At 41.8% G+C, this 16677-nt stretch overlaps 1 protein-coding gene across 1 annotated transcript in view; it reads left to right on the top strand.

The window, feature by feature from the left end:
* GAD2 (glutamate decarboxylase 2) overlaps positions 1 to 16677 on the top strand; it is a 41666-nt gene that overhangs the window by 7822 nt on the left and 17167 nt on the right. The window contains exons 6-8 of the mRNA XM_069777330.1: positions 304 to 416; positions 4295 to 4410; positions 14322 to 14401. Coding sequence (XP_069633431.1) covers positions 304 to 416; positions 4295 to 4410; positions 14322 to 14401 — 309 coding nt within the window. The remainder of the gene's footprint in view (positions 1 to 303; positions 417 to 4294; positions 4411 to 14321; positions 14402 to 16677) is intronic.

Consider the following 16677-nt stretch of genomic DNA (forward strand, 5'->3'; position numbering starts at 1 on the left):
AAGGTGAAGGTCTGGCTCTGCCCAGCAGTTCTTGAATATAGGGGGCAAAGCCTTGAGCCTGGAAGAGATGGGCAAGAATTGTTTCGCTGAAATGGGTGGAAATGGAGTCTTAAGCACTCTCAGCATTTATCTTTCTAGACATTTGATGTCAAATCAGAAGGAAGATTATCAAAATTATTGTAAAACATAACTCTACCCAGTGCAAGATAGAGTATATTGTGGCTATAATGTAATGTAATATTGGAAAAAGATGTGTTAGTGTTGCAGATTAAAGCATTAAACATGGACATTACTACATTTCAGGTTCACCTATGAAATTGCTCCAGTGTTTGTACTTTTGGAATATGTCACACTAAGGAAAATGAGAGAGATGGTTGGCTGGCCAGGGGGCTGTGGCGATGGGATATTTTCACCTGGTACATGACATTTCAAGCTTTCTTTATTTTTCAGACTATGCTATATGACATCCCCTGTAGTTAAAGAGTAAACATAATTATGCATGTTTGCGAGGACACTTGCTAATAACTACCAGTGGCCTCTTTGAGATAAAGTATTGCATGTTTATGAATTTCAGGGATGTGATTATGAGGGTCTGTTTGAGCAAATTGCACTGCATTATAAGCAGCTGTAATGGCACATGGGAAACATAATCAGAAGAGACATTTGCCTTGCAGTTTCTCTTTGCCCCCACTTTTTATGGATTACGTGAAATATAAAGACTATTGTGTTAATAATGGAGGGAAGAAACACAACAATGCTCACCATCACCGCAGGGGAAATTGGAGCAAAGAGGGAAACATGTAGCATCCCTTTAAGTAATTTTGGTGGAGTCAGTAGGATCTTGCCGACATTACAGTATGCAGTTAGCTTTCCATGTGTGAGCTGGCGTGTTGAGCTCAGTGGGGGTACTTGGGTGGCTAGTTAATCTGAGTGCTTAAAGGCTCAGAAACCTGGTTCCTTCAGGGCAAGTCAATAAGGCAAAAAGTGAGTGTGATTAAATATAGAGAAATCATTGACTCTGACAAACACTACATTGGTAAGACTTTTTTTTTAAATCATTCCACTTAGTCTTTTGATTTATGCTCTTTGTCACCTCCTATCTTACTCTGGAATTTCATTGCTAAAAATTTTGGCCTATCTCACCAAATTGCAAAAAATTGAAAGAATTGACATTAGGCATAGCATCTTGGCTTGTCAAAAGATAACAGACTGGTAGCTGGTGGGGAAGGAGCCCTTCTGGAAAGAAAGTTCATTGACTAATGGAGAGGGAAAGAGTGTTCAGACTATTGAGCAAAGGAAAGGCCTCACTGATAACAGCCTAGGATATTCAGTTGTCCAAGGGCATGAAGGGTAAAGTTCATGCTGTGCAGAAGATCAAGCAAGGCTCATCTTAACATGTGAATGCATATGTGGGAAGTAGTGCAGGAGTTTTGTCCTGGGCCTTTCCACAGAGGTGGAGAAAAATATAAGAATTTGCATTACTTCTTGTTGAGTCCTTATTTAAAAAGCACTGAGAGTGAAAGCTCTGACAGCTTTTACTGTAGTGCTTTGAGGTCCTGACCAAAACCATGGCCTCCATCACACAGGGCAGCATCTAAATGTGTATCACGAGCCCAGGACCTAAGCCAAAGTTTTTGGAAACTGGACAGGGTTGGTTACTGTCCAGTCCCTGGCCTGACTCAGTACAGCTGGTCTTCAGTTCCTCACCTTGCAGGCTTGAGCCACAGTAGCCCTGCCGGGCTGGGCAGGGACCTAAGAGGGGAGACAAGAGGAGTAGCAATGCTGCTCAGCCAGACCTGGTGGGCACGGGCAGCAGGCAGGGGTGAAAGGCTCAGTGCATGCACCAGATCTGCCCAAGTCTGGCAAACCGTGCTTGAGATAGTGTGAGTCAGGAAAGATGTATGCCTCAGGAGGAACTGCCACCCCTCCCGGGTCTGCGAGAGGTCCCTGCCTGACCTGGGGGGCCAGGGTGTTGCTAGTAGGTCAGATGCTGGAGCTCACTTCATCTAGCTGAAACCTGGGTGGGAACGGGCGCTCAGGCAGGTGTGTACCTGTGCTGGCCATTTGCAGTGCTGTCCCCTCTCGTCCTTTCTCTTTCTGCAATTTCTGGTTTGTTGTGCAAAGTGCATCTTCCTAATTCACTCTCTTAAGGCAGCAATACCCAGTGTGCAGGTTCTGCTTTTTTAGGCAATTATCAAAATCATCTCTATGCTGTCTTCTCATTTCAAACTGTCACGACTTCAGCTGAAGATGTTACTGTTGCAAAGAAAAGGTTCTCGCTCTCTGCATTCTCTGGAGTGAAATACACGGTATCAATACATGCAAAGCCTAAAGGCCTGATTATGTTCTCCAAATTCTGTAGGTGTGTTTCGTCACCTGCAATTAACAGTGGGTGTAAACACACCTGCAAAATTAAAGGCAGAATGTGGGCTTATTAATAAGCTTAACGTTAAATGGCTAGGTAATAAATACTAATAGGAAATCTTGGTATTGAAGAAACTTAACAGTCTTGATTCTTTTGACACCGAGCCAATGACTTTGGACAAGATAGGCAAAATTTTTTCAACTTGGACACCTTAGTTCAGTCACCTAAATCATCAACAGCAGCCGTTACATGACATCTGCATTTTTTAGGGACAGGTACCCAAGCATTTCCTCTTAATCTCTCAATTTCTTGTTTTGTCATTTCTGAAAAGAGGTGTAGAAATATGTTCATATCTCTCAATATAGTTGAAAGGGGAAGAAAAAGCCTGATCTGTTCTGACCCCCATGCCAGCGATGCCATCCCTCTGTGGCATTTTCCCTTGGATTCACAGGAGGGGTCACAGTTTCTGTGGGCTTTCGAACAGTATATATATCTCCAGTGGGATAAACACAAACCTTACAAAAGTCAAAACGATGTTAAATTTGCCAGCACATATACCCTGCTGGTGTAACATGGTGTAACATAGATGCTTTCAGCAGAGCTACCTTGATCTGCTTAAAGGGTGGATTTTGTCTTATCTCACTTTGGCTGTCCAAGCATTGGGTGTCTACCCTGGGCTGGTTGCAGCACCTCCCGTATATTCAAGGGAGAGGGGTGGATGCATCCACAGGGCAAGTCATCCAACCTACCACAAACGGCTACCTTAGGATGAGCTGAACCATCTTCTGGAGTGCATGTCTTGTGCTCTTCACTCCATTTTTAGATGGATGAAAGTTGGGTTAGTTGAACTCTACCTCAGCTGCACTCTGACCTGTTCATTTAAAAGCCTAAACCCATGATCAATATACACCTTTGCTTTATATAAATATATGTGCATAAACATCAATATATAATCAATCTGTATATATATATAATATATATACAGGATAAAACTGCTGGATTTTATGTATACATGTCTGTGTGTGTGTGTGTTTGTGTGCATACATATGTAAAAGTACTCAGACTCTGCCTCAGGTTCTGCATTATATTCCCATAGTGCTCATGCAGCATTAAGGTATAACCAAACCTTGTTCCACTGTAGACACAGAGTCTCAGTTCGTAAAAATCTCAAAAAGGAAAAATGAAGTGCTTGGTTTTAATTCATGCATTGACAATTGAAATATGGGAACAGAATACTGGAGAGCTGTCATCTGAATACCCATCTTAAAGTGGGGTAAAATATCCATCTTGAAATGGGTGTTTTAAGTCAATGTATGCCAGTGATTTTAAGGCTAGTATTAGGGACATCTAACCTTTTTCCCTTGCTCCAGTCAGAGGACAAATAAAAAGAAAAATATTTGTTAGAATGACCTTTTTTGCCTTTCTCTCCCCACCCCACCCCCCCTCCAGTTATCCAGCAGATAGTGTCTGTTGGGACTCATTATGGGTTTCCTCAGACCCGGGGCATGAAACGCCACCCTGATTTGGGAGGGGAGAGCACACATTAGGTTGCACTTGGAAGCCCCTTGGGAAGTTGCCTTGGGGTGGCATCTGCTTGGGAGGTGGAGCAGAGTGGGTGTTACGTGTTGATGGCATACGGAAAGATAAGATTGGGGACTAAAGGAGAAACGGTAGCAAAAACGAGGTTGAAAGGAAGCCCAGATCATTTTTTTCAGTAGTACTTTTTGCATAAATTGTTATATGGGTGTAGTAGATCCTGTTATTACACAACCCAGCTGTGAGGAGCATCAGGAAGAAGAATCCGTGTTTCTGCCATGAGGCAGAAACCTTAACATTAGAGTTAGAAAAACCGTAGCAAGACTTGTCATTTGTTCTGCAATGATATTACAATGCATAGAAAAAGTAACAGTATATTACTGTGGACTCCAGGTGGTGCCATATCTAACATGTATGCTATGTTGATTGCACGTTTCAAGATGTTCCCAGAAGTTAAAGAAAAAGGAATGGCAGCTATTCCCAGACTGGTTGCCTTCACATCAGAACATGTATGTGTTTCTGTTTTTTCCTATCTGTTACATCTGCTTGTATGAATTTATGATGAAGAAAATAGCTAAACAGGAATTTTTAGTCAACTGTCTTCATTTCTGTTATTCCTTCATTGAGAATAAAAAAATGGGAAGGTGCTGGCTTTTTGATATATAGAGGGATGAGCTGAGCGGTTATCTGTGGCTGAAACCCAGGGAGACCAGGCTCTACAAACCACTGCCATTTTTTTGCTCTCACTTGTGCCTGTATAAATGTCGATGTGAATGGTAAGGACCACATCAAACAATGAGAGCTCATCATCGGGCTTCAGCACTTTCTGCCAGGAATGTCTTTTGTTCGGGTCACTGTGGGGGAACAGAAAATAATGTCAAATCAAAATGTTTCAAGCTGAAGCCACTCCTGCTGTTATTTAATGAGAGGGTGATAACATGCATGAAGACAGTAGTAGGGAAATGCTCTGTGTGTGTACAGCAGAGCAGCTGCGGTATACGGTGGGCAAGTGGGCTTTGCTCTGGGTTTCTGTCTGTAAGCAAAAGCTTCAGCACACTGGGGTTTGTCACAGGCATCTACAGGATCTGACAGTGCAAGAGGGGAGGGGAGGTGGGCACAGGAGAAATCAGAGTGGTCCGCATGGGAGAAATGCAGACTTTTTTGCTCTTTGAGCAACCATACAGAAGTCATATTTCTGTCTGTATTGGGGGAGGTTATTTCAGCTTTATGGCCATTTAAAATTCCTTGCAGCTTATAGTGGAGAATGCGTGTGCAGGAGGAAGGGGAAGAGGAAGGGTTGTACCCAGGAGGGGCTGTGATCTCTCTTCAGGCTTCATGGTCCCCTTCTAAATTTCTCTCCAGCTGTGTGGGCCCAGCCAGAAAGGACTCTTTCATGGCTGATGCCCAGTAGGATACTGTCCATGTTAAGTAGCAACACCCTCCTGTCTGCATTTTTTGACTTGCCAGAGAATGTGTTTCCATTTTGTGCAAGTGTGAAGAGCAAAGTGTCTTGAAAACTGATCAGAAATGCCTAGGAGGAAGTCCCTCTGAGGATGCCTTTCATGACAGTAGGGTGAGATGCAGTACACAACTGCAGGCTCCGTGTTGCAGAATAATTGTCCCCAAAGCAGTCAAAGAGAATGATATTCTACAAATGAGTGGCAACTCTCCAAAGTTGGCTGTACAGCTAGAGATGCCTTATTCATATGGAAGTTACAGACCTAATAAGTCTTGCAAATAAGGTTCAGCATGATTATTTAAAATAACAAATCCTATTAATCATTAGAGAATTTCATTGTATTCATAGCTATGGAATGTTAAACAATGAACCAAATTGTGCTATCAGTCTCAAAATAATGAAATGAGCTTTAATAATTGTGTTTTCATGCCAGGGAAGAAGCAGTCCCCATAGCAAATTAAACATTCCAAAATCAAATATACTAGAGAACCCATAGAACAGCATCTGAAATCCATTACATTCTAAAGATATCTTGAAATTGCAGTTTTGTCCCTTCCTCAATCAATTTTTTTTATATAAAGTATGTAATGGCACATCTTCTAGGGAAGTTAAGAAACCACGCTACATGAAGACAGCACCCTTTAACCCTTAGTTGGCCAAAGGATATGGGATCAGGGTTTAACCTTCAAAACAGCAGAGGCTGTTACAGGAATTACAGAGGCCTAGAAGTACAATCCCTTTTTAGATAGGAAATGTCATGCAGAACCTGAATAGACACCAAGATATGAGAATGTCATTTGTCTGATTTACAACGTCATGCTGATCTTCTACTTTTAGACTCCCCAGCCTGAATCTGGTTTCTCTCTGCCACCGTTGGATGCTCTTGTAAGATGATGGCTATGGAACAAGCAGACTATAAGCGGGATACTATCATTTCCCCATGTTCTGCACATGTGGCATGATAGTAAACAAAGCTTAAAGTTATTGTATGTGTTCAGAAACTTGGAGATTTTTGTCTCAAAATTTTCAGTCAGAAGCAAAGGTTGCAATATCAGCAATTCTCAGACAAGAATTTCAGCATCACAGACCAGACTCTACTTCCATTTCTACCAGTCTAGAGCTTCCATTACTATAAATGAATGAAGTTACACCACAATTGCTGCCAATATTACTGTAATCAGAATCTGGCCTCAGTCTGATGCCCTGATAGGTTCAGCTGCCAGTGGGGGAGAAGGGAAGGGAGGAGTAATTCACAGCTCCTAAGTAATTCCCTTCCTAATTTAGGAGTGCATCATGTTCCTAAATTAGGAGCCTCACTCTGCACAACCAGTGAATAAAGGCACCTCTGGAGAGGCACTCGGAGCATCCAAATTAGGAACCTAAATATTCCTTAATTTAGATGTTCTAAATCAGCTCTGGGAGGGGTTCACCTACTTCTGTGCATTGACCATAAGAGAGATCAGCCTCCGGACATACGTAACCTACATTAGGTGCCTAAAATAGGTTATGTGACTATTCACCATGCATGTTCCCAGTAAGCAGATCTTCCCCGAGCTGTTCAGTAGGACCGTGACTTATCTCTCACTCTGCTTCTGTTTATTTCTGTTTCACCAGTGATGGCGAAGTACACTATAACTGCTTGGGTCGGTCTTGGCCTAGGTATAATTTCGCTGAGATGGATTCATCCTCAGGACTTAATTCAATCCTCTGTATTCACCAGTGCATCATCAGTGGTTCTTTCATCTGCACTGGTGCAGGAGCAAAGTGGTGTCCTTCAGGACAGCTGTTCTAGACTGTACATGATGCAAGAGACCTTGACTCAGGGGTAAAAGTGATGGATGCCAGCTGTAAAAACCTCTTTTAGTCTATTGTTTCAAACACAATGAAAAATTCTAAGATGAAGGCCTGCTCTTGTGTTCCAGCGCATCAGCTTTAGGCTGTTGTCAGTGTTCAGCTGAGCACATCTCTTTTTCAGTGTGGAAAAAGCAGCTGAAAGGGAGAGCTGCCTTCTCAGAATATTTTAGCTGATCCATTTGTCTATAAGGCAAGTCCTGTTGAATTTTAACCCATTCCCTGTTGTGATTTTGACCTGGCCAACTAGCACTCTCTTGAACAGCATCCAATAGTAGCTGGAAATAGTACGGAGCAGGGATCACCCCTAGCAGGCAAAAATGACAAAGTCGTCTTACCCTGAGGAGGAAAGGGGTGCAGAGGGGGAAAGTTTAGCTGTAGAGAACTAGTTGGGTTCAGGTTACAAAACAGCCTTTGGCCTCTTTATTGGTAGTATAAAAATAGCTTAAGAGACTTAGAGCTTTTCCGTGGACTTGGTGTTTAATTAGGGGCCGTACGAACTCAATCCACAGCTCAGAGAATGAAAAAAATGCTGGGCATAAGTGGAAAGACAGAAATTTCCTCATCTCCTCTGTTCTCCAACCCAGCAAGACTGTGCTCATGTAGTCCACATCAGCTTTCCTCGTTTCCTACCCCTCTAGCAGACCCTAAGGAGGAACACTTTGTCAGGTGCTCACCAAGGAAATAGCAATACAACTCCTGTCGTAGTTTTGGAAAAGAAAACGAAGAGTAAGAACTGGCAGGTGCTTGAGTCTGATCTGATAATAAGGGACCTCTTCACCCAGTTAGAGACCCAAGGGGACACAGAGAGGTTCTTTCTGCCTCTGCCATCCCCCCATCTGCACCGCTTTTGGGGTGGACTAGCTCCTGCCTGAGGCTTCACTGGGAGTGCATCTCCACTGACTGTGAAGGGACGGTCTGTTGGCTGCTCAGGTATAAGGTGCCAGCATTGCAGAGAGCCAGATGTACTCGGAGGGACCTCATCCTCTGGGGGAGCACTGGGAGCGCCTGTGAGATGTGGCTTGTCTGTGGTGGTAGGGGAGCACCCTCAGCAATAGCGCACGCAGCATCCATACAGCAACTAGATCGGAGGAGGCAGTTAGCAATAAATCACCTCTTCACCTTCTTGCATGCTGATTTCCCCTTGTGGACAAGCCCCATTACTTGCAGGGAATACAGCAAACTACACCGATAGCTGTGGGAGAAGAGTGGCTTTGGCAAAGTTTTTGTTGGAACAGTTTCTGAAACCTAATATGGAGGTTCTTGGCACTGAGGCAGAAGGAAATTAAAAAGTAGGGAGCTCCATAGACCTCCATTTCACACAGCCTACGGAAGATTCTGGTTTCGTTTCTGTGTAGATTGAAAAGCTGATCTCTAGTCCCACCACTTCATAGCACATAGTGTTGCCCTCTGGCCAGGCGACTTAGGAGACAGTTTGCAGGACAGCTACCTGCAAGGAGCAGTCCAGGGGGTGGCCTCTGTGGTGGGGCTTCCAGGGAAAGATTTGAGGAGCCTGAAAGTCATGTTTTCTGTTTGGTAGCATAAGTTACGAAGCCGTACATTATACTTCTGAGCGTACAGAGTAAGTAGGGAGTAGTTTTGTTTCCACCTGAGGAAACTAAAAATCAAACTTATGGATTCACACGTTCTTTCTTTGCACTACCTAATGCATAATAACTAGAAAAGTATTTTTGGTGGTATTTGAAGCCAGGGGGAAACAGTGAAAATTTGGTCTTATTTGAGGAGCAACTTAATTCAAGTAACACCATTCAAATCAAAGTAAAACCATTTTCCAGAAAAATAGTGCTTGAGGGAAGACTATCCCATAGGAGATATTCGTCATTTGGGTCTAATCCTTCATCTGGTTGATATCTCATGACTTTTACACTGCCACAGGATCCTCCTGAACTCAGTGCAACATTTCTTATCCACAGATAATGCTGTGAAACTATCTGCACTGGAAAAAAACAAGCGAGTCTTGCTGGATTAGAAAAGCAGTATGAAGTTACATATTTCAAAAATGCAAAAGATGGACATATTAGTATCTTGTGCAGAAACATCAATATATTCATTTCTCTCCTGACATAAACAAATAACTTTAAAAACTGAATAGCAGTAGCTAAAGGAAACAATAGCAAATATATATGTCATTACAGTGTATTTAAAAATGTGATGGGACACAATATACTCCTTTTGTAGATAACTGAAGGAAAAGCTATAGCATACAATTAGGTGTTAAAGATAGGATTCGTGTCACTTTAATCTCCTAAAGTGTAAACATTTAATCTGAGTTAGTCTATACACTTTTTATAGCCAATAAAAAGATAGCAAGATCTGCAGCAGACAACTCATCCTTGTCTAAAATGGGTGCCAAAGCCTCGGGGATGAGGTGCCTTCTGGAGGTACCTTTTCTTCCCCACTATTGAGGGAGCCCAAACAGCAAGCCTAGACCAGCCACACATATTTAGATGATTAAGAGAGAAGTAGCCCAGCCTACACATCCAGGGATCGCACATTATTTAAAGCCCAGGAGAGGTGGAGAGGAAAACATGTTCACCTCCTTTGTTGGTGTGTGGCTGATAGGGTGAGGCTGGGGGTCCAGGTCTGCTGGGCACCAGGCTGCCAGCAACCAAACCTGCAGACCTCAAAGAGGATTCGGATGCTGGATGGCTCAGCTTGCTCAGCATTTGGGAACTCGCTTCTTATGAGCTCCCTCCACAAAGCTTGTGCCACTCTGGATTTTTGTGAGCAAGGAGAAACGGCAGTCTGAAAAACCAGCCATGGCCTTTGGGGCTCAGAACATTAGGATGGTTCTTCCTGATAGCTTCAGCCGTGTCACGAGCAAGTAATTTAGCAAGCTATAAAAACAGAAGCATCTGTATATTGAAGCATTGTTCATTTAAGATAACTGTGCCATACTTTTCAGCATCGTAACATTTTTAATTATTCTAATTCTTCCTTTTCCCAAAAGGCCTATTAATTATTTCTCCTGTAATAAATTTACAATGTGTTTTTACTTTACAAAGCTAACTGTGGAAAAATGGCTATCGGGTAAACAAACCTATTCCTAACAGCATTTGAAATTTTAGACAAAGGGAAAATTCCCCTGGCTCAAAATCACCAATTTTTTTTCTGACCAAAAATATGCTTTTGTCACTAATATTGGCTAATACTCTATAACTTCTCCTTCACCACTGAATTTTAACCACATTCTTCTCAGAGAGAAATTGAGGTGCCTGTCTATTGGGGATGTATTTATAGTCTTCCATGCACCCATTTGCAGTGCATAAAGGGAGGGAGGGAGAAAGCCTCAGTGACAGCCCACTCCCGCCTGCACGTTGTCCCGTCTCTGGCAAGCACAGGACAGTAGTGAAACTCTGGACCTGCCAGCTTCTACTAGCCTGGTTTTTCCTTCAGGACTGGCATCAGGCAGTCTGCCCTATCCTCCCTTTTTGACTCAGGTTCTCCCACCATAAGACTTCAGATCTGTATAACTCCTACAGGGCTGTGTCATGAAAGGTGGTGTTCAAGCTCACTTCTCTACGTGGCCAAACAGCCTGTAGCCCCAGTATTGCCAAAGGGGTCACAATTAGTGTCCTTCTTCCCCATTAGCCTAGCTGAATCTGTCAGTAGTTCTGTCTAACCAGTCTTATTTCTGCAAACCTTTCCTTCTCTTTGACCTTTATATTTTTCTATGTTTACCTTTATATTACACAGGCAACCAAATTTTCAGCACCATCCCAGGAATATTAAAACAAAGTTTAATATTCATCATCATTAGGGAAGTTTTCTTTGCTCTTAAAACTATATTTTTTCAATTTTCACTGTCGTCCTGGCTCTTTTAGAGCCTCTCAGGCAATTGGAGTAATTCCTCTGATGTTACCCTGAGAAAGAAATATAGAAGCAGTCATAGATCTGTGACTGTATACACAGATTGAGCAATTTCATATTCAAAGTTTGTTTAGAAATTGTAATTGCATTTGCCCTTCTGTGCACAGACTTCTGTATTTCTTCCCAATTTATCCCTAAACCTGTTTTGGTTCCTGACCACTGAATTCCCTTCAGTCTGTAAAAAGCCTGCAGGCAACCGAGCTATCAGCACTACATTCATTTTTTCCCCAATGCTGTTTTAGCAGTGCCGTGAGACTTGTCAATGAGGCAGCTGAACTTGGCCATATTCCAGTAGATGCCTTTGAGCACATGGGCTTAATTTTCTTCCTCATAGTAACCCATTCAAATCTGTATTTTCTTTTTAAAGGCACTTTGAATAGTTCTATTTTCTATTAGAAAAACAAATCAGAATAGTAAATCTATTTTAACTAGTTTGGAATAAGGAGCAAGATTAATCAACGTAATGTCATTGACTCAAAACCCAGTGAAATACATCTGTGACTCTTCACTCCTACATCTCTACCTGTATTTATATATTACACTACCCAGTATGTGCACATCAATTTGTATAATACCTAAATAAAAAACAGATTAATTTTTTAAGTATATAAATTCAATTCTGGCTTCACATAGCATATCAATGAACTGTCATTAAGCTGGCAATATTCTGTCTTTGTTTCAGTTCTTGCAAAGTTAAAAAATACCTTCCTAAACTTGGGAATTTTTTATAAGCCTCCTCATGGCCTCTCCTCCTCCCTGGTCTCATAAAGTTGCACTGCTGCACCATGGGTCTCAGGGAGACCTGAAACGCTGGGAAGAGACTTCAGTACTTTCCACGTGTAAAGGTTTGTGGATTGGTCACAGTCCAAGCCTTAATCTACAGTGCATTTGTACTTGGGAGAAGTCCCCTGACTTTAGTGAAGCTGATGAAGCCTGTGGAAATGTGTTTGTTCAAAAATTCAGTTTCATGAAATAAAGGACGTGCCATGAAAAATACCAGTGTGATGGCTAAGCAGGCCGCTGATGTTCAGTGTATAAATACTTTCTAACACCTTGTGACTCCAACAGAAAAACAACAGGGCAAACTCCGTATCTAATCTGAGCATAACACTAACCTGTAGTTTTACTAGGCTAGATAACAGCATGTTAAAATCAAACATCTACCAGTTTCCAAAGTGCTGGTGCCTGCAGGGGCTGTGCACTTTTCCACTCTCACAGACAGCAGATATCACAGGGCTTGGTCCACAGGGAAGGGGTAGAAATCTCCTCATCTGATGTCATTTAGCCTCCACTCCAAACCAGCAACCCTCACGCTGGATGAATCCTTCCCTGGAGGTGCCTGTTTCCCCCAGAATGCAGAGGGAGCTTACTTGATAACTTAAGCCTGATTAGACTAGCTGCAGTGAACCCAGTCTAATTCACCAAAACACTTAAGCACAGGCACAAATCCCTTGTTGCTCATCTAAGCACATGGGTATGCGTTTCATTTGATCATCATCTTGTGTGAAAGTCAGCCCGACATGCGTATTTACATTTCAGAACGTGCTTAGTTCTTAGTTCAAGGGTTAGGATGGTTTGCCATACTAGCGCCTTAAAAGCTGATTTTAGGTCCAGGCAATATGGTCAATGGCTGCTCAATACACATTGTTGGTATACTGCAGTCATGCCCCATGGGGGAAAGCTATACCAGCTCACTGCATTAAAAAATATTAATGTCATATGAAAAATATCATTTACCTGAAGAAGTATTTTCAAATTGTCCATGTATCAGCAGTGAATCATGGCTCAAGAGCAATCTGAACTTCTTCAAAATGTCTGTGTATTGAAAGAGTCAGTGGACATCATGAAAACTTGAAGCATTTCAGCCAAAATGGTGAGATACAGGCATATGAAAAAAGGAGTTTGGAGTTGAAAATTACGGAACTTTAGCCATAGCAGTCAGAGTAGTCAGGACCCAATGAAAACTACCCCCTAAGCAATTTTTAAAACCTGGGGTTTTTTACTTGTTAAGTGGAATGTACATGTTGCAGTTCTACTCTTCTTCCTCTCTCTTTCAGAAAGTTAGTTTAGAATTGATTTCATTTCTCAAAGTGTTCATTATATACAGAGCCCTTTAGTGTGCAGTGGAATCCCACTGACTTCACGGCCTTTAAGTGATGCAGACGTGCGTAACCATCGTGTCCATCTCTTTCCCTACAGCTCTCTGCTGCTTGCATTACCATTGAAGCCAGATACTCCCTTGACAAAGCAATAGTGATTACTTCTCTGCTTTGTGGTCTTCTGCAGACTATATGTCTTCCTTTCTTCTTTAACTTCATGGACACCTAAAAAGCCCTCTTAGATTTTTATCTCCTTGATCTTTTTTATAGTGTTACATTCTAAGCTAATGGCACTGTAGTATACATAAAGAATTTCCGTTTTTTTAAAGTTTAATAATCTGTAGTTAAAATTACTTTGGACAATATTGTTACTGCTGGGTTTGAGTTAATACAAAATCAGATTCTTGGTGGTATAATTTGATATAAAACTATTTCATTACCATAATCACTAGGATTTAAATTAGAATTATAAACCAACACTGGCTCAGGAGTTAAGTCCTATGAGCTAGGGAAAATTAGGCTGACTTGCACTCCAGTATATAACTTCGACATTTTATTCTGTACATACAGATTAACTAATAGTCTTCCTAATAGCCCAGTTCTGATTTTAAGCTGCAGTAGCTCTGTTTATTAATGGGAGTTATTACTAGCTTTCATTGGCATGAGATCACAATTAGGCTTCCTATCTTAATTTCTCTCAGTATATTATTTGGCCAGAAGTTACATAGCAGAAGCACATCACTCTGGATGCCACAAACTAAATGAATTCTCTAGGGGAGAATTTTTTGTTTCAGTAAATCAAGTTCGTAGCTGAATCCATACAAGCAATAGAAACTGCAGGTATGCATCAAGGACAGAATTTTGGTCCATCATCAGCCACAATTGTGTATTTAATATTCCAGGACTAAATCCAGATTAGAGTGATTGCTGTTTTTCTAATTGACTGTAGTAAACTGATACGAAGCCTCAAATTACAGTGAACAGTTTCCAAAAAGGCTACGAATAGAATTACTGCCTGTGTGGGACTACTTACTGAAGGGCCTGCAAGAGTGTAGTGTTTTATATTCAATTAGAAAAGAGATAATAATAATAATAAATAATAATAAATGTATTTTTTCAGAGTCACTTTTCTGTGAAGAAAGGAGCTGCGGCCTTGGGTATTGGTACAGATAGTGTGATTTTGATTAGATGTGATGAAAGGTAAGTAAAGATGCCAAATACAGCCCTTTTTATCGGTACATAGAACAGGTGCTCAGCTCAGAGAGAGCATACAGGATGCAGTCAGCAGTTGGTATAATTCATCACAGTGCTGTCATCTTCAACAGCATTACACTGACTTATCCCACTTGAGGAATTGGCTCTGTCACTGGCTTCTTTATGAGTCAGTTTTGGAGCTCATCAAAAATCTTAAAAGTTCCCTTCCTCAGGAATTTCTGGTACTTAAGTTTTCTTTCATCCTAAAGTGAAACAAGATATCAAACTAACAATCATTCTTCACACATTCTGCTAAGAAACCGGGAAGAAGCTTGTTTTGGTCAAAACAGTGTTTAGAGACACTCACGTTTTGATCCATTAAAATGAGCTGAAGTGGACCTTCTATAGGAGTAAAATATGGAGGAACATTTGCTAATGTAAGTCTGTTTGTTTGCTTCATGCCCTCACCATCTTTCTCAGCTGGACTACATTTCCTGCAGTGCCCTTGATCGGGACATCCTTGCATTGGGATGTGGAGAGAAGGGTCTTGGCAGCATTGTGGGCAGCATGGGCCAAGGAGGAGGATGGCCCCTGGAAAGGAGTAGCACAGCAAGCACCTACCCTGCAGGTCCCATAGGCTCTACAAAACCGGTGGTAGATAACTTCTTGCTTAACTCACCCAACTAAAAGGTTTTGATTCTCTGTGAAAGCCCATTTTGAGAAACCAGAGGTATATTAACAAAATCAAAATGTTCTAATGAAGATTTTCAGCTTTAGGGAAAAAAAACTTTCTGTGGGACAAAAATTAATAGAACGATCCTTATTGATTGTAGTGAGAATCTTTTCAATAGAACATGCTATGAGTCCCAAATATCATTGTTAAAAGGTATTGAATTATTTATAGCTCTAGCATAAATGGAAGGTTTTGCTGCTATCAAAATACTCTGCTCCCACATTAAAAGAAGAGCACCAACTAAGCAATTTACAGTGCTAATCACAGCGCCTGCATATTGACTTCTGGACTTACTATCTCTTCATTAACAAAAGACTGAGCACACCTTGAAGAGGAATTAATGACAACATCAACACAACTAACACACATCAAAATAAACCTCTGATTGTTTCTATTCACTAAAGACAGACGTGGATCAATGAAGTCCTGTCTTCCTTTTCTTCTTGTGCAAATTCAGTGTGATGATTCTCTGTGAAGACCACAATGCTTACCCTGCCCACCCTGAAGTAAACAGCAGGATTACTGCATGTCTCACCAAATCCCAGCAGATGCTACTGGGACAAAGCAGGTTGTTTGCACGGGATGTGGGCTGGTGCGGTGGAGACAACCCTCTGTGAAGATGTGGACCTGTGGGAGCATGACAAAGCACCATGAGATCTTGTTGATGTTTCCAGCATGATCAAGCATACTTCCTGGTGGTTCTTCCCCATCCTGACCCACACCAGCCAAGTTTGCCTTGTTTTGCCATGTCATGGGGCTATGGAAATGTGTGGTGAATTTTAAGCCAGGAAAACAGGCAGAAAATCATGTTCTTTCTCATCCCCCAGACTGGACAGCCATACATTGCCGTTGCCTTTTTTACTACCATGCAGTCATATTGGTAGCAGTAGTGTATTAGCTGCAGGTTTGGGGTCAAAACACTTAAGTCTGGTGTAGCAGCAGTGAAGACTGTACAGATGTGGGTAATATGAGAAGACTTTGACATTAACACTCATTCTATCCTCAATGTCCTTTTCATGCTGAGTCTCTTCTGCCTCCCCCAGTAGCCCCTCTGATGCTGCCTAGCACATCTCATGCAACCCCCTGCCACATTATCTGGGTGAGGTTTGTCTAAGGACAAGCCTATTATTTTGCAGAGCATTTTAAGTGTTGTAGGTCATCTGAGCTTAGGTGTTAACACATGAAAATGCTGTGCAAGTAAGCAGTGCTGTTGGCTAGTTCGCTAGATTTGGAGCAGGGGGGTTGTGTGCTGCAGCCTGTGTTTTGACTATACTCAAAGCTAACCTACTGCTTGCTCCTTGGTAAAGCTTGACATTGCTTATATGTTGCACTGTCCTGGCCATGAATTTCTGCACGTACTCAATGTGACCAGGGGCTGGATAATCACTTGCCTTGGTAAAAAAATTACGGCAATGAAGGGATCTGCCCAGCTCTGTGTGTGTTCCTATGCACAAGCTCAATAAATCAGAAACTGTAACAGACCAACATCTAAGCTATGTATGGAGGAGGAACTCATTGCCTTCCTTGGCATGTGTTGTTGGTTTTTTTT

Source organism: Haliaeetus albicilla, chromosome 2 (genome assembly GCF_947461875.1).
Source record: "Haliaeetus albicilla chromosome 2, bHalAlb1.1, whole genome shotgun sequence".
Lineage (NCBI taxonomy): Eukaryota > Metazoa > Chordata > Aves > Accipitriformes > Accipitridae > Haliaeetus > Haliaeetus albicilla.